This window comes from Gavia stellata, chromosome 17, assembly GCF_030936135.1.
Source record: "Gavia stellata isolate bGavSte3 chromosome 17, bGavSte3.hap2, whole genome shotgun sequence".
Classification (NCBI taxonomy): domain Eukaryota; kingdom Metazoa; phylum Chordata; class Aves; order Gaviiformes; family Gaviidae; genus Gavia; species Gavia stellata.
In genome coordinates, this window is record NC_082610.1 from 17217000 (window position 1) to 17238174 (window position 21175).

The 21175-nt window shown below is 41.4% G+C and overlaps 1 protein-coding gene across 3 annotated transcripts in view; it reads left to right on the top strand.

Moving 5' to 3' along the window:
- Positions 1-21175, top strand: part of OSBPL5 (oxysterol binding protein like 5) — a 61138-nt gene that overhangs the window by 9407 nt on the left and 30556 nt on the right. For 2 of the 3 annotated variants that reach the window (XM_059825694.1, XM_009812070.2), the window contains 4 exons: positions 7126-7206; positions 7870-7971; positions 9546-9749; positions 15673-15757. In XM_059825694.1, coding sequence (XP_059681677.1) covers positions 7126-7206; positions 7870-7971; positions 9546-9749; positions 15673-15757 — 472 coding nt within the window. The remainder of the gene's footprint in view (positions 1-7125; positions 7207-7869; positions 7972-9545; positions 9750-15672; positions 15758-21175) is intronic. The other variant, XM_009812071.2, reaches the window with a different exon arrangement.

The window sequence follows — 21175 nt, forward strand, 5'->3', positions numbered from 1 at the left end:
TATTAGTTTCTCTCTTTTTTAGAGCCCTTTAGCCTTGTTTTCTGGGACCAGTACTCGTAGTGGAGTGTGAAAGTATCGCAGAACTATCTCTAAGCGTCAAGCTTGTCTCTGCAGCCAGGTAGTACAGTTAGCACGTGCCTGATAGTGGCAGGAGATGCCTTTCTCTCATTTTGTGCCTCATTTCAGCATTGTTAGCGTCCTTTAAGGCACTTTTTATTGCAGTATGCAGTGTTGCATTTTCTCTTTCTTCCTTTCCTATGCTTACCTATTTATTCTACGGCTGGAGAGCAGCTGGGGTCTCTTGATATGCATGCAGAGCCCACAAAGAATTGAAGTGTATTTTAAGGGATAGTAAAAAAAATCTTTAAGCTGGTGCTCAGTGGTACTTCACTCTTCTCAGTCCCCCACTAATGCCACAATGAAGTCTAAAATTATCACATTGTAGGAGTGTGGCTTTTGTGCGCACAGTTATATGAGACACGGGAGGGCAAAGCTTAGATTGCTTTGTTCATCGTGAATGAGTTTTTCCACATGCTTGAATTGTTCAAGTCTTTATTGTGTGATTTATAATCTGAAATATGAATCTAAGTGGCTGCTAGAAATTTATTTTAGCTGCAAAGTAGTTTGGAACAGCTCATACTGATCACTTGAGATTTAAGCTACAACTCCCATGCTGTCTCAAGCTCATCCATCTAGATCCATCTTAACCTCTGAGTTAATGCCAGCCATGGTTACATTTGGGACTATCATAAAAGATCATTCACAACTCAGGTAACCTGCAAGGGTACCTTTCCCTCTGTTCTCCCTTAGCTGGCAAACCGAGGAACCGGTTGTCAGAGAGATCCAGGTGTTGCAGGGGAGTGAAACGTCCCCTTGTGTGTGCTAAACACAGCTTTATAGGAGAACCTGGCCCTTCCAGGTGGTGTTATGCTTAACTGCACCCTTGGTGGCTTTTCATTACCATACTTTATGCTGTCGATGTTGTGGATGGAATTATTTTGGAGCTAGTTTTCTCTATCAATTCCTGTGCCCTGACTCAGGTACACCTTGCTTCTTCAATTCCGTGCGCAGCATTTTAGGGTAATCACTGCTGTCCACAGAGGGCTTTGCAGCTGATTTCAAGTGGGCAGAGATGTAGCCTGGAGTAGCCTGGGAAAATGGCATGGAAGAGGGGTGGGATTTTGCACTGAGAGGTAGAAAACATGGAGCATCCCTAACTTATGTAGGTGCATACAAGCCCTGAAACTCCCAGGTGCCTCACAGAGGACAACATAGACAGTAGTAACTGTTCACTTACAGAAATTAAGTTTCAAAGTTGCTAACTTTGAGTAAGCCACAGCAGTCCTGTCATGTCACCTTGGCTTGCTGGTGATCATAATTCCTTACTCCAGTGTTTCTGATGGGGGAGATGAGGGTGAATGGAGGTGCTAAAATTGAGATGATTTATTAAACAATTTAGCAAAGCATATTTTAAGCCTAAAGTCCAATTGTTTTTCATTACTCACTCTCCTAGTTTGTTTAAACTCAGCCTAGGAACAAAACCTGTACCTATAGCTAGAGGGGAAAGCAAAGCTTTGCTTCAGATTCCTGCTTAGCACTACAACTGTATCACTCGTGAAACAGCCTCTTTCTCAGTGTGCAACTTCCCATCTCACCTAAAACGTTCTTTAAATATTCTAAACCTATAGAACGTTCTTCCCATGAAAAGCACACTTAAATGATCATGTAGAAATCCCATCAGGTCTGTGACTTTTTCTTTAATTACTATAATCTGATGCAATGGAGAAAAGCATTCCACTAAACAATAGTATAACTTGATATTTGGAGTTGCTTGGATAGCTGAATTTCGCCAATGATTTTCCCCAGATATTGCTGTCATGTCTGCTATTTATTTGTACAGGCTTTTCAATTTGTGCTAATCATTGTGCTTTTTCCGTGTTGTAAACACAGTTGCTGTGCCTTTGTAACATTGTTGAAATAAGAGGTTTGGGTTTTTTTGCAAACTAGAAAGTTTTAGGTGAAAATTATTCAACTTGCTGTAAAGCAGCATATTAATTGAAGGGTAACCTTTCCTAATGCAAAGCTTGTTTGTCAGTAAGAATCATTTCACTGACTCTTCTGTGCTTTGGATGAGCTGTTAATTCACAACAAAATAAAAAAGTTTGGAAAAAGAACTGCTTATAGTAAATTGAAAACAAAATTGTTTAAGTGTGGTTGAGATATCTGTGAATATACGCATCAGTAACAAGAAGCTCTTCACTTCTAATGTTAAACCCAGCTTTTCCATAGTGTTTATACTACTTCAGGAACTTTTGTTTCTTTTATTTCTGCAGTGATACAGATCTGTAGCAATTATATGTGGAAAAGATACTGGAGAAATTACACGTGAGCAAGGATCTGTCTCCCATGTGATGACTATTTTTGCTTTTATGAAACATAACTTATGACCCCAGCTACTTTTGTTCTTCCTTCAAATTCCCATCTGACTTTGTCTTTCTCTCACTTGGATGCAAAGAAGAAAAAAGAGCGACTTGTAAGCTGTCACTGCTGTTAACACGCAGACCAAAGCTTGACAATTACTTTGTTTAAATGTTTCTGACTTGGAATAATTTGTCTCTCATTACACATTTTTTGTGTTCATCCCGTGCAGCAAGGATGGCTTGCGCTAAACAACAGGATATTCCTCTTGCTGTTATCCAAGACCCGGCATGCTGATGGGCTGGCATCCCCCACACCGGAGTCAATCACAGACTGTTTTTCTGTGAAATGATTTGGTTCCTCTTGGAAATGAAGTCACAGAATAGCACTATTGTGAGGACCCTGTTTGCTCTCTTACAAAGCCTGGCAGACATGTAAGAGTATTGTGATAACTGCTAACAATCAGCAGTGGATCTCCAGAGCTACATGACTGAGATGAAAGGGAACAGAAACTTAACAGGGATAAAAAGTATGTCTCTGAGTACAGTACAGCCCGTCATCAGCCAGCAAGGTCATCACTCAGTCCTGGAAAGGACAGATCTGGTTAGAGAACTAAAGAGGGACAACAGTTTCCTACCCCTGCAAGTGGTGCTGCATGCCCTGGTAAAAGTTATTGGCAGATTCCCTCCCACCCTTATAAGGTGTTCCCTCCTTGTAATTATGAGAACCGGTGTATGGAAAACATACCTATTGCTTTCTTATTAGAATATTCCAGTGTTTTTTTAATTTTAAAAAGGACACCAATTCCCTACCCTCCCATTGTACAAAATTTCATCTCTGGTTAATATTGTTCACGTGTTGCTGCAGAGAGAGGGGGCCAAATTCTGATATCCTGCACAAGTGTTATCCTAGTGTCCTTGAAAGATTTGCTGTGATGACAAATGGCTTCTCTTAGTTTTCTGCCAGGCTGAGAAAGGCAGGGCAATAGAAGAACACCATGAAATGCTCTTGACGTGTCTTAGTGGTGTAAGGCCCTGCTGTGTCTTAGGGATCTTTGGAGCCAATGGCCTGGATTTACTGAATCTTATATACGCCACGAGGTACAATCAAAACTATTAAGACAGATTAATGTAAAAACATGAAATCATATTACTTTACATCACTTAGCAGCTTGAACCTGGAGAAACTTTATGTTGCTATCAGCAACCTGGGGGCCTATGGTATGCAGTCCTGGGGCCTTAGATCCCACCTTTCCTGTGAAAAGGCAGGAACTTTAAACCCAGAAATGCAATGCTTTTCACTGTGTAGACCTGGAGATCACCTGCCAACAAACTACTTAGGATCTGTGATGGTCCATCCTCATAAGCATAACAAGAAGCAAAGTCAGCCGGGAGAAGCGATCAGTTTGCCTTGTTGAAAAAGTAACTGGGGAACAGCGTCAAGTTTCCAAAAACAGAAGTCCCAGGTCAGGCACATCTGAAAGCTTGTCCATGGCTCCTAGTTAAAACCATGGCTTGTTTTTAGTAAAAATTTCTCTCTCTTCATTAAGATGGGTCATTTTACAACCATCTTGGGGAGCTGTGCTATTGGTCACACAGCTGGTATGTCACAGTTTTGGGGACATGGCAGCACAGATATTTTGTTTTCCCATGCCTAGAAATTCTTACGCAGGCAGTGAGGGACTTACGCTACTGCTTCTTTCTCATCCATTCTTAAGCCTGTCTTAGTGTCCTCCATCCCTGTGATCGTGTTTCCCTTTACAGGCAAGGTTGGCAAATTCAGCATGTCTGGGCACAGCTCAGACATGGGGGAGGCAGTGCCTGAAGGAAGCAGCACAGTGGTTCAGCAGCCCACTGCAGCAGCCTCCAAGGCTGTTAATCCAGCTGTTTTGACCAAGTGAAAGACTGGTTTGTAATGATTTCAGGCAAGTTTCACTGTATTTATTGAGCTCCTGAAGGCTATGGTGGTGTAAGGGGAGATTATCCCTTCATCCGTTGTTGTGTGCTGCGGCTTTATAACATGCATAGCAGTATTGTCTGGAGTCGGGTGTGCAGTGTCCCTGGTCACGGCGCTACGAGTCAGCTCTCCTGAAGAGGCAGAATCAATGTCTTTCCATGTAAATGTCCCGGGTTTGAAGTCTTGTGGTTGGTTAACTCTATTTTTAGCGTGACCCAGAGAGATTCGGAGGAGGAGGCAGGTGCGGTTGGCAGAGCAGTGAAAGTGCCTCTGTCTGTGTTAATGCCAGTTCCCCATGAGCAGCGGGTTTAGGGCTCAGGTTTGCATGGTTTGCGGCGGTTGTTGGAAGCCTTTCTGTATTCATCTTCAAGTAAATTTCCTCAAGCCAAGTGAGCTTAGGGGCCACGATTTTATTCTTTTTATAAGTGCTAATATGTAATTGTCTAGACAACAAGTGACTGTAGCTTCTATTAATTAGTTAAGCAAAAAGCATTCATTATACCCTTATGCTTTGCAGACACCTGAGCAGGATTTCCTAGAATCCCAGGGACATCTGTGCTTTTTCTGCTTCTCAGGGTGGCTAATGAGGAATAGTACGCAGTGTTTCTCTCTGCATCCGATCTCTCAGGCTGGAGGGAGTGAAAGTACCAATTAAACAGTTGGCTTATAGTTGTATCTCAAGGACAGGACATTCTCCCTGCTATTTGGGAGAAAGGGGGAGAATTCTTCTGACCCGTTTCAGAGGACACATGTCTCAAATCATGAAGGCATAATCTAATAATTCCAAAGGATTCTTGCTCAGAGACACTTAAACACTTAGAAATGCTTCCTCATAAAGAAAAACTTAGAGCATGTCTCCCAAACGTCTACCACTGCCATTTGAAATGTGACAAAGACCCTGTGGGCACAATTCTCTGCTCAGACATCGTATCTGTGCAGTGGTCCCCACTGTTAATCTTGTGGTTTTACAGTGAAGTCCCATGTGCAGAAATACAAAATATGCATCAGAGACTGCATTGCAGGTGGAGGAGGCAGGCTTAGCTTTCTATTAAAACAAAAATGACAAATATTGAATAGTTTGCAGGGGTCCAGAGCTGGCATTTTCTTTGAGTGGATCCAACGACAAGTTGACCTGTGAACTGGACAGTCAGATCAGGGTCTTCACTGGTCTTTATGCGCCATCACAGAGTTTTCATTTCTCTATTCTCAAGTGTCAAGTGTACTTTTGTTTTTAGTGAAAGACTACTGTAAGGGTATGTCAGAACAAGTAATAGGTTCTACAGTGACCCTGGCTCTGTTGTAAATTGCACCTTCTGCCCCGAATTTCTAATCCTGCATCATCCAGAAAGAGTTTTGCTCAGTTGAGCGTGCACCCTTGTCTCCCATTTTTGCTTCTGCCAGTCTCCCAGGCATAGCTGATGGCCTGTTTGCTGGTCATGCATTTGTGTGTTTTTGTCTAAGTAATGTGAAAAGGACTGATCTGGCTGTCATTAAGTATTTTCCTGCTCACACTAACGTTCAGCATGGTTCCTGGCTGTGGAGTAGCCAGAGAGGTTTCTGTGTCACTGGGAGGGAAAAAGAACGTGGGTCTCTCAGAACTGAAGGTGCTGTAAAATGGTTACATCAACTCATAACATACAGGAGAGAAAGTTTGAGAGCCCAGTGGGTTTGTTTCACATCGTAGCAGTGAGTTTATAAATGGGAACTATATTTGATACTTTTTTTCCTTAGTACAGCTCATTTTTGTGTCATACCCATTAAATCAGGGTGGCTAAGGGCTGAGCTTTTTTATAAAACTGCCATGCATAAGTGGGAGAGACAGTGCCTGACCCCAAAAGATAACAGTCTGAATGCATCAGTCACATGAAAGGTTGGAAGGAAAAGAGGTACAGAAGGAGAAAGTAACTTCCCCACGGTCACATAAAAAGTAGCAGAGTCCAGACTGTACCATAATTCTCACGCCACTAACCCTCCCCAAGTTTTGGACAATTTGCTGACAGTAGCTATCCAAGTAGGGGTCCTCATCGTGAGCTGGGCTCCAGAGCGCTATACTCTCTAAGCGTGCATTATTTTGGGAACAGTAATATAGCGCCCATGTCTAACAAAAGTAAAGCATCTTTTCAGTCCATCAGCACGATTATAAGATCAGTCTGCAGCCTCTGAAAATGAATTTAAACAGCACTGACACTATCAAACATGATTTGAAGTGACTGTATATTTTGTGCCTCACTTCACAAGGCCAAGATGATGATTATTTCCTGTATTATCTGTAACATGATTAGGTAATTTCTTGCCCACTCACATTTCTGGACATTTCAGCTAGGGTAACAGTCATTGCCAATATCGTGTCTAGTTCTGAAAGATATATACCAGCTTCCCCATAATTTTTATTCCAGTAATTGAAACACTTTCAGATCTGAAAAGAGACGAGCAGTTTTCAAAGTTAGGAATAAGAATAGGGTTTTTGGTTTGGTTTGGTTTGGGTTTTTTATTTTACCGAGATTAATGTCTGTATGGGAGACATATGAAGAAAATTTGGTGGGGACATTTCCAACTTACTATGAGTATAAGAAGGAATTTTGGAGTGCACTGCAAATACGTGATTTCTGAGCCTGCCTAGTGTTCTGCTGCTGAAGTCTGCAATCAGGTTTTTCATGGATTCCTGGAAGAGATAAATGACTCTTCATTAGAGCATAACTTGAACATCTTCACATTAACACATTCCTATTTCCTCTCTCCCTCTTTTTTTAGATTGAATATAAGCTTTGCAACGGGTCTGACAAAGAATGTGTGTCTCCCACAGCCAAATTCACGAAGAAGGAAACACTGAAGGTATGTGCAAAGCAGCCAAGTCAGCATCAGCTGACTTTCTTTTACAAAACAAGTAGTACCTTCCAAACAAACCATTGGGAACTACTCTGAGTCACTTCCCAAGACCTAGAGAAGCCTTCGACTCTTGCAGGAGTCATTATAGGCCAAGGGCATATACAGGCTTTATATATGGCATTAGATTATATACTGCAAGCAGAACAGATCAGTGTAATTATTTCACTCTGTTCATATGTTCCAGAGCCATTAGGCACCTCAAGAGGATTGTAATCCTTCATTGGTCTTGTTAGGAGGGATATGCCTGGGCAATCTGAGCAAATTATTGCTTGAACACTTGTCTACCAAACCAGAAGTATAAATAATTTGGTTTGGGTGAAATTAGATTTAATCTCTTTAATTTGAGGAGTGGGGAGGACTAGGTATTCAGTCTTTTTCCACTCCCCCCAAAGAAAAACCAAATTAGATTACGTTTAGTGGAACTTCAGGAGCAGAGAAAATGCCTGCTAGCTTGTTATGTTTTTGTTCTTCCTTGCGCTCATTTCTGGGGAACCCGTGCTGGGTCAAGTTCTAACTGTGCTATACATAGCTGTCCTTAATGCATTATGTTCTTTCCTCCCCAAAAGAAGCCATGATTACAGCTGCTATATTTTCTCTGTTCTCAACCAGGTACAAAAAAAAAATTACAGACAGGAGAAGAAAAGAGCTACCAAACAACTCTTCAGTGCTCTAAAGGATCCCAGTGTAGTGATCACAGCAGACTGGCTGAAGGTATTTAATACAGACCATTGCTTCTGAGGATGTAGGAAAAAATAAGTGAGGAGTACTTGATGTGTCTGAGACTTCTGCACTAGCACTTTTTTGAGTGAAGGAAGACTGAATAATTTTGAGTTGAAGTTGCTGTAAAGCTGTACTTAAATAACTGCTATAAAAGTGGAGTTATGGGAAATATTTACTTTCCATCTTAACCTAACTCAGTCCATCTATTCCATGTCCTTAAGTAGCAACAAGGTCTCAAAAAGTGCATAGTACAAAAGGAAGTGATTATGTTTCTTTCTTTCTTCCTCTTTGAAAAAGTCTGCTGGCCTCTTCCCATAGATGTGGTTTTGTACTGAAGAGGGCATAAACAGAGTAACAGCCTGGAAATGGGCAGATACAGCTTGTTCTATTCACAGTTGGATTTTATGTTGTCACAGCACAGAACGAAACATGTCGGACCTGATGACAACTGTAATTTCTCCTTGTGCAAAGACTCAACTAGTGACAGCTTCTCATTGAAATCCTGAAACGTTGTATGTGGCAAAATAAATTTGGATTGACATTGAGAGATGTTACCTTTGACCACTGTTTTTTTCTTCATTTGGGGCCATTTAGTCTTCTTCACTAATAGTAAATTGGTTGCCCCTTTTATAATGGCAAAACTTAATTTCCAAACATCACCAAACACATAGCTCTTGTTATAAAAAAAAAAAAAAAGTGACTTAGGGATTTCATGAAACAATACGATCGCATTTGACCAGTGTGAAAAACCTCCAACATTGTTTTACGATCAGTATTAGAGGCCAGAAAAGTGAGATGCATATAGTTTATTTGAGAAATTAGATTGGCAATAAAATGTTTCCATAGTATTTAGTGTTGATGCTAGATAAATATTGAGATTTTTTTAAAATACAAAATAGCTGTTGCATGTTTGCTGTGGCTGGAAATTTCTGGTTCAGCAACAAATGATGTTGGGCCACAAAACCAGAACACTGACATAAGACTTGAGGTTTGGCCTATGTACATTGAAGACAAGAATACCTTAGGCAAAATCTAACCTTACTGAGAACTTCCCCATTCTTAAAGCTGTTATATTTAATCTACGCTATCAGATTTAATGCCTTCTATACAAAAGAGAGTGTGCACTGATCTTGACAGAGAAGTAAACCAGATGGAGAAGGTGCTTTTAAAAATGGGGTATTTGACAAAACCCATTAATAGCTCTGTTCTGCAGAACACTATTAAAATTACTTGTAAGTCATGGTGTGTCCTCCATGATTATTAACAAATCACTCTCACATGGGCCAGCAGTGCTGGTTGCCTAAAAAATTAAGCAAGCTGCTAACACTAAGCCAGTAACAAAAATATGAAGACTAGATTCTGATAGGCAGATTTACAATGTCTGGGATTTTGCCATGAGATCCCTGAGATTGTTCAGGTAATGCAGTGTATCTAAGGAAGTGTTTGTAGTGAGGCCTTGGGAGAAACACATACTGGAAATACTGTATAAATACTGAATGAATGCTGGTTTTCTTTTAAGGAGCAACATAAATGCAACTTTCTGTTCTCTCCCTGCTTCCCTCCAGATTCGTGGAACTCTGAAGAGCTGGACCAAGCTGTGGTGTGTTCTGAAACCAGGAGTGCTGCTGATTTATAAGACACCAAAGATCGGACAGTGGGTTGGGACAATCTTGCTCCATTCTTGTGAGCTGATCGAGAGACCCTCCAAAAAGGATGGCTTCTGTTTTAAACTTTTTCATCCTTTGGATCAATCAATCTGGGCTGTAAAGGTAACAAACCTGATGAGTGGAACAACCTCTTCTAGTTCACCAAAGTGTCTGAGCACTAGTATTATCTAGCACTGATATTATCTAGCTTTGCAGTTATTCAGTTGCTGTTAGTGATGGCGAATTGACTACATAAAAAGATTAAAGACACCAAAGGTTGCTCATGATAGGAATGTGGTGCATTGTGATTAGTTATACAAATGTGTCATTCTTGGTGTATAGATGCATGCATATACCGAGGAAAGGGGAAACATCTTAGTGCAGGAAAAAAGATCAATACCTAGAAGCTATATTAAGCCATGGCCTACATCTTTAAAAAGAAATGAGGAATAGACCCAATTAACTGACTTCCCCAAAACAAGGACACACAAAGCACCAAATGCTTTCCGCAGCACTGGAAGAGGGCTGGCAAAGTGACAAAAAACAGATTAATAATTTGACTTTTTTTTTCTAATGCCTCTGAGGTTTGGGTTTGTTTGCGATGGACTTGGATCTCAGTGGTCTGCTCAAGTCTTGACTATTCCACAAAAGTGTGACTTTGGATAGGTTGCCTTAATTTTCTCTTCTTTGAAATGGAAATAGCAAGGTTTTCTCTCCTTCACTTTGAGTTGTTCTTCAGTATGTTGTTACTCACAGGCTTAGACAGTCTCTTCCTGTACACACAGTAGCTGCTGCAGTGACCTCTGGATCTCCCCGTAACACAAATGATTAATAGCTTCTCACGCTTCTTAAAATAACTCCCTGCAAATTTTAAAGAGCTGCATTTCTTTTTCTTCCTTCCTTTAAGAATAGGCAAAAAGGAAAAAATTATCTAATGCCTGTGAGCAAAGAGAAGGATCCCAGTACCTCCTGAGAGGCACTGAGAGCAACATCTGTTGGATACGCTGAACACAAAACTTAATTCTTCTTGAACTCTTGTTTCCCCATTACAAACAGTGACTCAGCAGAGTTATTGCAGACATAAATTCTCTAGGAGACATCACCACTGTAAGCAAGGCATGACAAGCTACTGCTTCGCAGCAAGGTGGTCAGCAGAGTAAATCTACTTGGAAAGACTCACGCGAGAGTGATGAAGGCATTTGTCATTGGCATCAAAAGGTCTGACAAAATGGAGGGGAAACCCTGTGGGAGCAGATCAAGCAGCCTCGCTCCTGCTCATCCCTGCAGTTAATTGAATAGTTTTAAACACAGCTATACAATCACTATAAAAAGTCTTGCAATTTTTAATAAGGTAGGAGGAGAGAATTAAAATTAACCTCTACAACCAGGAGTAAGAGCTGCTGTTTTCTGACAGTAGCTCAGCTCTGATCTGTGCCTAGATGCATTGCTTTTGCTTTAAGTCCTAAAGGTTTCATTGCTACCTTGCTTCTTATTCAGTTTTGAGAGTTTTGATGCTTTTTTAATTCAGAGCATGCACCCAAGGTGGCTGTCGATCATTTGCTGTCCATCAACAAAAAAATTCTTTGTGACTTGACAGGTCAACTGAATTCTTCTGAAAAGCACAGTCAGGAGAGGTAGCGAAAAAGTAGAATCAAAAGTGCCAGTCAGGTACTGAAAAGTAGTGTTGCTGACAGATCTGAAGTGTTATGCTAGAATGCTCTTCCCTTGATATGAATCATCCAAAAGGAAGAGGAGTTTTTATCAAAATATATATATATGTATTTGTGCATGTGTATATATATATCTAATTCTTGTGTCTCTTGCGAAAATATGTGACAGAAATAGGCATTAAGATATTAAATATGAAGGGAATATATCTCTGAAAACGTTTGTGTACTAGAGGAAGTCCCAGGAGATTTGAATTTTAAAGTCAAAGTAATATTCTAAGTCACTTGAGACAGATACTTAGAAAGCTACATTTGAGCTGCATAGTAGGATATTTCCTGAAACCTGAGTTCAGCTTGGATTGTTATGTGTGATGGATGCTTTCAGCCACAAGGTGAACACCAAAATACACATCAAGAAGAAATCCAACAGTGAACTGCTTGATGTCAAAGAAGCTGTCTGCACTCTGACAACAGTTTGAGGCTGAAAATGCTAAAAATACTGGTTTGTTTTATGTAATTTCATGGCCTTCTTTTAAAGCAACTGGAGTAGAATTGGCTGACCTAAATCGGTTATGTATAACTGTGCAAAGAAAGCCTATTTCTCATTAAATATGGATTAGCCCGAGCTTAAGCAAGAAGTCCGACTTACTGTCCATCACGATAGAGATAGGATCTGGCTGAACAACTTTCACTTTTGCCTAAAGTGGTTTGTGAAATTTTCAAGGAATTCCCAGACTAGAGTTGATGGTCCAGTTTTGACTCACATCAGTGGACTTCCAGCTAACTCAGGGTAATTAATGAGCACTTTTGTACTTGTTGGCCTGGCTGCTCAGCAAACGTTTGGAACTAACTGCGGGGTTCAGCCTTGGAATAAATGTCTGGTTCAAGCACTGCCCTAGACATTTATAGTTGTGCTAGCCAATTAAATTTGATGTGCAGGCATTTAACTTCAGTTAGAGCAGGATGAAATTTTGGGGAGCCATTCAAATGATAAGTAGGTAAGATGTAAGACCATTGCTTATAGTTGAAAGCTAAATATATGCCCAGGGAACTGTTTTTCCTACAAAGCTCTCTGGTGCCTAGAGCTATCTTAGAAGCATATTGCTGAGGGGAGAGAGTCCTTTATTCTACACTGTTTCCCTGGCTTTTTGAGAGTTTTAGCCTGAAACTCCTTCACAGTGCAAATGGATTAGACCTTTTACCTTTAGCTTTGCCCAGGCCTTTGTAAACCAAGGCCAAAACCTCCAAGGTCTCAAAATCAGTCAGCAGCACAAGCAGCAGTAAGAAAAGCTTCCCCCGCATGCACCGAATACTGTCACAGAGGCACTTGGTCCATCGTGTGAAGGCAGTTTAATCCCACGCTGCTTCAGGGAAGAGACTTTTTGCCGAGATGACTGCAGGAGACTGGGGAATGCCAACCTAGTAATTAATGTGAGGGTGTGGGTGTCTGTCCTCTTGCTTCGCAGAGGGAGCGTAGGGCTATCAGCTGGCAGAGTTTGCCTGGCTGTCGCAAAAAAATGTCCTGGACTAGTTCGTATTTCCCTGTGAGCTTGCTGAGAAGCTAGCTGAACAGCGTGGTGTGGGAAGGCTTTTATTGACTGCAGCTTGTTCTGATATTTATTTAGAGTGCTAAATGAGTTGGGGTCAGACCCACTGAATCTGGGAATACATATAATTCGAATTTTGTTGATTTTAAGAACTTTTGAGTCATGCCTTTAAAGAAAAAAGTTCTAGTAATGGGCTTGTGCTGCTGCTTTTACAGTTGTTTGTTCTACTCCATAATACAATGCAGTTTCATCTTCTGCTTACAGTTATTCACAGCACGGTTAATGAAAAGGATTTCTTCCCCTTTTTTAAGCTTTGTTTTATGGCTTTCCAAGACTAGATGTCTTGTCATACTATCTAAAACAGTGTAAGTCCAATCCATTTTTCAAAGCCTAATCAACCCCTGTTTGATAATGCCTTTTGAGTCTCAAATCCAATGTAAAGACAGGAATGATCTGAAGATGATCCTGTCTTATTTGTACTGTCTAGAGGCTGCAGCTGAGCTCTGGGTCCTAGTGTGGCAGGGATAACATTCACTTCTAGTGAGAGGTGGTCATTGTCTTGGGTGTCTTAGACTTCAGACAGGCATGATGCTCAAAGGCTGGGAGCCAGAAAGCATCAACTCTGCCATGCAGATACAGAACCTCATTTTCTCTGTGGAGATGTTGACTTTATTTTTATGGCCTCCTTTCTTTTCTTCTTCTCCTCTTCTTTCTGTGGGAAACAGCCCCCTCCATGTATAAGCATGCCTCACTATTGAATACGTTTCCTTGACAGAGTGACCTGGTTACTTCTTGTGTTTATCCACATGCCTAAATGTCTGTTAAAACCTTGTGTTATCCCCTCCTTCCCTTCTCCCCCTGTTTTTTTTAATAATGGTTCTCTGGATCCGTACTGTTTGGTTGTGGGGTTTTTCCTCCAACAGAGCAAATATCAACCTCTGCCCTGAAAACACAAGTAATGGTGTTATCAACAGTTCTTGAACACCCTGCTCGGCTGCAAGCTACTGAAAGGAAAAATGCTGTTGGGAATGATGCCTGATTGCATTAATGTCACTAGTAATGTCTTAAGCTGCTCTGCTCTGGTTTACTAATCAAATTTCAACTTTGCCAGTCCTGACTATTAAGCCTTTAAACAGTCTTAATTTTGTGAACCTCTTGTGGGAGAGGGGAGGGGAAAAAGAAGCGAGTAACGAGGATCCCGATTTCTCCTGGCAGCACAATAACCCTGCAGATGTGAAGACAAGAAGCTAGACTGGAGACTGTTGTCTTGTCAGCACTGCATCTTCGTGGCATAGACTCAGATACAATTTGATGCTTGTCCTATGCTTGCACTCTTCATTCTTTGCAAATTTTGGTTTTCTGAGTGGAACTCAAAAACAAAAATCCAGATAAAGCCACCATTTAGCTGCCAGACACTTGTATACAGGAGCAGTTTTCAGTAGCAGTCACAGTTTCCCTGCTTACAAACTAACGTTAGGGAGCAGTCCTTCTTTCAAGGAGCAGGATGGGATACTATAAAGGCCCATGTAAGGGAGGAGAGTCTTACTCAAACTGCAAAAATTTGCCTACAGATTTTCAGCATTGTGTTGTATTCTCTACAAACTCAAGGAAATCTCTATATGAGCATCCTGGAGAAAACTGCTTGTTCCACCCTGCAGTTGGCATAGTGGTCATGCGAGCATTGGTGATGTTTTCTGCTCTGCATTTATTTCTGACATGATGGCTGCATATTTGAAAAAGGATCTGCTTTCATGTTGTTTGTTACAAAGTGAAGAAGAGAAGGAACTGAAGTAGGCTGGGTCATTTTGGAAATGCAAGGGAGGAGGAGGGACTCCTATTTATTTCAGCCAGGTCATGGCATAAAGTCCATACCATGCAGAGTATAAAGCTGAGCTCACTAAGTACAGGAACTGCTTTTTCTTAGCAGCTTCTGGAGCCCAAGACAGGAAAAAACAGGGAGGAGATCAAGATGGGAGCCTGTGGTTCTGCTCAAAGAAGTGCCTAATCCAAGATGGACTCTGCCTCCCTGGGAATAATTCCTGGAGGGTCATGCTGAAGGGATTGTGGCAGCATGTTTACAAGACACTATAATATTTTTGCCACAGCTTCTAAACTAAAGGCAACATAAACAAACAAAGCTTGGTTTTGTTAAAGCCTGAAGTGGCCGCCACCCCAGGCACCATGGCATAAAGGTTCTTAAAGCGTCTGGATGTAGAGATGAAGGTCTGCAACCCAGCAGCACGTGCCCATGCTGGGAGACCTTTGGTCCTCAGCCTGTGGTTTTCCCTGTCTCCTCCTTTCCCACAGACAGGTTTGTGGGATGGAGTTTCCCCTTTGTTTCCTTCCAGAAAAGCTGCCATCATCTCTCTGCTAGAGGTGCTCACAGCACAGGGTGTGGGCTCTGCCACTGTTATGGTGACACATAAAGGGTGTTTCATTGCTAGTGTGTCAGGCTGCAGACAGGCTTGATGTGCACCGCATGGAACAGTCCGTTCAGGTGTTGCTCAAAGATGGCTAATAGCAAATATTTGACTGTTTCTGTCCCAAGCAACAGGAGTGAGATTCTTCCATTCCTGAGGATCTGAATAAACAGAGTAGGTTTTGGGCTGAGCATAGGTTAGACCAAGCCCCGTTTACATCAGAGCTCACTACTGCTTTGGAGCTGCAGCAGCAATATCGTGATTACTAATGAGTCTCTCTAAATTACTCCATCTGCTCCTTTCTTCTTTCCTATCACAAACATACACATTCTGCCCAGGAAGGGTAGAAAGATGTTGAATGGTCTATTGTATCTTCTGTGCCTTACGTCTTTTTGTCTGTGTGCATTTCCAGGGCCCAAAGGGAGAAAATGTTGGTTCGATCACTCAGCCTCTTCCCAGCAGCTACTTGATTTTCAGAGCAGCCTCTGAATCAGATGGTAAGTGTTGGTCTTTGTTTGCTTTCTCCAGATTTCATACTCCGTGCTAGTTAAGAAAATAGGTAGATGCAAAAAAAATTAGTATATAAAGGAAAAAATGGAGGCTCACCCAGCTTGAGATGATGTTCGTTAGCAATGGTCAGAATAGGTCAAGCAGACAACAGGCACATTTCATATTCCTCAGTGAACCTTTCTGGTCATGTGTATGGAAGAAGGACCTAGGCTTGCAGCTGGGGAAAAAACTAAGTCAGTATATACTAAAGGATGAAAGGAGTTGATCCCAAAATTGGGATGAGAGCAGGGCTTAACTGTTTCCTCAGTTCAGCAGAGACTTTAGTGGGTTATCTACCTATGTCTTACACTAGGTAGGGATCTGTTGGAGGAAAATGGCACGGTAATATTGAAGAACTGTTGATAGATGTCTCTCAATCACCAGAATTCACCTGTAAACTTGCTGTACCATGGTTTACGGTATAGCAGGCCCAGATGCTGGTGTCTCCACATGTAAAATACCATTATGGGAATTCACAAAATTATGGAAGGTAAATTTAGGTCAATATACAACAGGCATGCCAGCTTGCTATGTGAAAATCTCTATAAATTACTTTAGCGGACCTAAAATATCAGTGATTTATAAGTAGATAAGAAGATTAAAAACATGTTTTCATTCCATTTGACCTTCAGACTACTGTAATTTTTTTTTGCCATAGCAAATTAACCCAGGCTGTTATTTTATGGATATTTTTCACCTACCCCACCAAGGGTGCTCATGTAGTCCATGTGCTCCTTTGGGTCTCATCTAGAGTAACTTTAAGGACACAAGGATTTTTTTATCGAGCACAGTGGGCTTTGAAAGCAGTGTCCTTCTGGTCCAGTGATTTAAGTTTTACATATTCCTAAAGGCTGGAAATGGGACAATGACAAATGCACCTTTGACACAGCACTTAGAATAGGAGGAAACCTTCTTTCATTACAGGCTTGGTGCGCTATTCTTCCCAGTACCATGCAAAGAGGGCTGTTCATAGTGAGGGATACCATCTCAACACTGAAAGGTGCTTGCAGGTGCCAATGTAGTGAAATTATATGAAAACAAGTGGAACTTGTACAGAGCCATAGAAGAACAACTATTTCTTTGAATATTATGCTTTTGTAGCTTATGGAACAGTAGGAACAGTACAGCTTATTTGTGTAAAGGAATACAGGATTCCAACCCGACTCCAATATCACCTGTCTAGAAACAGATACATTGATACAATAGTCTCCTGGGAAAAAAAGTGTTGTTGGGGTAGAGCTGCTAAATTACAGGCATTTCAAACCCTGTTTATACAGACAGCCTGCAGAATAGATATATGGAACAGTCCCACAGAGTTCTTAGGCAACCAAATAGCTTCAACAACTGTCCAGATTTTCTAAATTATTATTTCCTTAGAGATCCATGTAACTTTACTTTCCATTAACTTAATTAGAAAATGTGCAAAGGGACCAATGTGGTCATTGTATGTGTTCAAGACAAATTGCTGTCTCATAAAGTACTTTTTTCTGGCATTTCAGCTGTCTTCTAAATGAAAACTTTCATTCTGGTGGAAACTTAATGATTAAGCCTTAACGCCAGCCTGGCAACGAGACCTGTGGCTGAACTTCTACTCTCTCTTTTTACAACTGCCATAGGCCAGTTATGTGGAGTTAGAATAGCTTTAGATTTGTTCTAACTAACCTTACCCATAAAGGCTCCCAAACTAGCAATAGCTCCAAAGAGATCATCGGAGGTAAGACTTTTCTAGCTGTGATCCCTCTGTCTGGGTCATACACCACATGCTGAGAAAGCACAAAAGGGACCATATCTGGCACATGAGAATTTTCAATATTTTAATGCCTGTGGGAAGTTTTCTGCCCATGTCTCTGGTATCATAAGAGCTTAAAATAGTGAGTTACTGGAACCTATTTTTAAAGCCAAGGTATTGGCCAAGATTCCTGGGAAGCATGCAGAGGCCAGGCAGATCAAAGTAGAGTTACTTTAGGATTTAGTATGATTTTCCTTTACTTTGCTGCTTCTCTACAGTAGGGTCTTAAGGTTAGATGGAAAGCTAATGTGATCAAGGGAAGGAGGAGGAACTGAGATACCTCTCAATCCAATATCGTAAACGTGTACATAGAAAATAACTAGGGGCGGCCTTTGGTTAAGGATAAAATAATATATGCCCTTGAACAGCATTAGCAATGCCCTAGAGCACCTGCACAGGTTTGGAGCGCCCACATTATGTCTGGTGGATCCTGAGAATCTGAGGAGGTGACCGTGACAGCTGATTTGAAGCGAAGCGTTGGGATCTGTCCGTGTAGCAGTGGACTTCACAAAAAATTTGATATAATATTGCACCAGAAATACTAGCATGAAAAATGGTGTAATTTGCAGCTGAATGAGAGTATTTGACTTCACAGTCAGTGAGCTGTGAGCAGTGGCTGTACCTTGTGCAGGAAGGGAAGGATGTGAATCTGCAGACAAGAGGGAAGAACAGCTCGTACACTCAGGCTAGCCTCCCTCCCAAACACAAGAGCTGTCCTGGCATGGTAACTGAGCTATGCTCCTTTTGTTAATTAGTTAGCCTTTGTGGGAGCAGTCTGGGGGTATCCGCTCCGTTGAGCGGTGTAGACGTGCTGACAAATGGCCAAACACATGGGTGTCACACTCAGAGATGAGTGACTTGGAAATGGTATTAACGTCAGTAGGTGGTGTAAAATGTATGCAGACAAGGTCACAAGGAATAGAAACTGTTACATTTAAAGAAATCTGTGTAAACTGCAGCAAATTAAGGCTTTTAATTTGCAATTAATACAATTTGATTTTAAGCCCAGATGACACTACTGAAGTGGTTGTAGACTGTTATATAGCTTTACCTGTTGTAAAGAGGCATCTCCAAGAGGGTGTTACCTGAGTTTGTGTCATTTCTTTAATGCACTGGACAGGTAGAGAGGATGCAGTTATGGTCAAGAAGACAGGGGATTAAGGTAAAATGAGCTAAGCTAGCTGACACAAATGGGGCAGGTGGAATCTGTTCCCTTGCATAATGTTAGCGTGTATTTGTAGTACGTTTGTGTCTCCTCCGTAGATACAATATTGTGTGAATCTACAGCATCTCTGAGGAGGTGTCCTGACCGTGTTCTTCTTAATGCAGTCTCCCATGTTACTGGTGGAAAATGAACTGCAGAGCATTTGGTAAATTTAACAGTAATTCGTGGAGGCCTCTGACTCGCTGGGGAATATTGAATTGCAGCATATGTTAGATGTACAATTCTGCTATCCAGGGAACTATATCATGATCAGCAGCTACATGCCCTACTTTTTCTCTCAGCATTTCAGAATCCCCTTTTTCCCCTCTGCCGTGCCATCTGTGACAGACTGTTGGTAGGATTTAAGGTCCTGACTTCTGGACAGCCTGCAGATCCACTGCCAAGCTACAGTAGATTTCACATTCACAGACCGCAGCAGCAGTCTGCTTTGTGATGTGTTTTAAAGACATCTGGAAGGTCATGTCAGCCTACAGGGCTCAACCTGTACAAACATAGGGTCTTTCTTTCTTGCCAGTTTCAGAAAAGAAAATTGCTTTTTCCAAACCAGTGACTGTGTATGCATTTCAGATTTATGCCGATGAGTGGCTTAAAATTAGTAGTTTAAACCTGTCCCGAGCTTCCTGCCCAGACCATTCTGGGGCTGCCCCTTAGATCTCCAAACCAGTGCCCCAGACCTCCTAGACACTTTGAGCCATCTGCTTAAATCTTACAGTGCAGATCTCCACCTTGCCACAGGCACGGCCACCGAAGGGGTTACTAGGGGAATTCAAAGTGGCAGATCACCAAGGGTTAAAGGCTTAACAAACCACACTTACATTGTGTTCCTTATGTCTGTCCCCTCCTTCAGGCATGCTTTGGGTAGTCTCCATTGCCTGATGTGGATGGAGTTGTGTGGAAAGCCTGATGGTCTGGCTTGCCGTGTTGTTGTTTCTTTGCTAGGCATCTGGCCCTTCCCCCAAAATGGATGCTCAGATCTGGGGGGGAAATTAGATTATTGAAATAAGGGTCACGCACAGAAGCAAGGAACCAGGAAGAAGACTGCAATTTGAAACCAAGTTCACAATGAAATATATCACTGGATCCTGGCAATACTGGAAAAAATAGAAGTTACCTTCTTGGCTTTACGTCTGCCCTTCATATTCCTAAAGACCTTTCACAGCAGTTTAAAATTCAAGCATTTGCAACCAGACTTCATTTAGCTTGGTACATAAATTGCACCTGCAACTAGTTGAGGGATTGCATCCTTGGGGCTTGACAGCCAAAGTGTAAGAAATCATGCACGCAGGCACCCAAGTGGTACAGCAAAATAAGCAGTCAGCTGAATACAATGACCTTAATGTTCACTGACTGAACCAAATCAGCTTCTTCCTCATCATTCGTGATTTGTGTGCACTTGAGCAAGAATTCATCGTTTCCAGGTGACAGTCTACTTCAGGTTGATTTTTAAAAGCATCTATCTTGTAAGTGTGAGGCATGAGGTCAAAAGCTGGGTGACTTTAATAATTCAAGAAGAATAACATTCCCTTAGTGATGCCTCTCTGGAGGAATGTATGGTTACTAGGTGTGAGGCTTTTGAAGTCTTAATCAGCAAGAGATTCATCCCAGCCGTTATGTAGCTACAAGAATGCAATGGAAAAAAGTATAGTCCTGGGCTGAGATTTTGGTGTGAGATGATGTGATTCCATCTCAAGCAGATTTTTGTTATTGGTCAGTGCTGAGACAATATTGGCTGGCTCCTCTGTGATCAGCTCTTGCAAAATGTGGCAGATAGACTTGGCACGTCAAATTATGAGTTGTTCTAGGTGAAATGATGGTGACTGTAAAGAATTTCAAAGCTGAATAGCATACTGCCTGCTTTTTTTTTTTTTTTTCATTTGATATAAAAAGAGCTTAAAAGCCTATGGGGAGATTCTGTCATAGGCTGACAATATGTTCTTGAGCTTTCCTTCAGAATTTAAACATATGCTTGTTTTAAGCCACAATTTGTGGAAAATGGTAACTGATAATCGATTGCAGTGTTTTACATTGCAGCTTTAAAAACCTCAAACCTTCTAAAGGAATACCAGTGTAACTCTTTCGCAGCTCTTTTTTGCTTCCTTTATTTGCATCATATTGGGCTGCCATTCCTCTCTGAAGAACCCACATTTTTCATCCTTCTCTGATGGCCTTGCATACAAAAAACCCGACTTGAGTCAACCATTCAAAATTAGAAAATGTGAGAATTAAGGTAACCATGAAGCCTTCATGCAGACTACTGTGACTATAGATGACAGCCTTTAATTATGTGACCACATACTTTTTTCCCCTTCTGCAGTTCCTGAGGGAGTGAGTAGACTTGTTGCGTAAGCAATT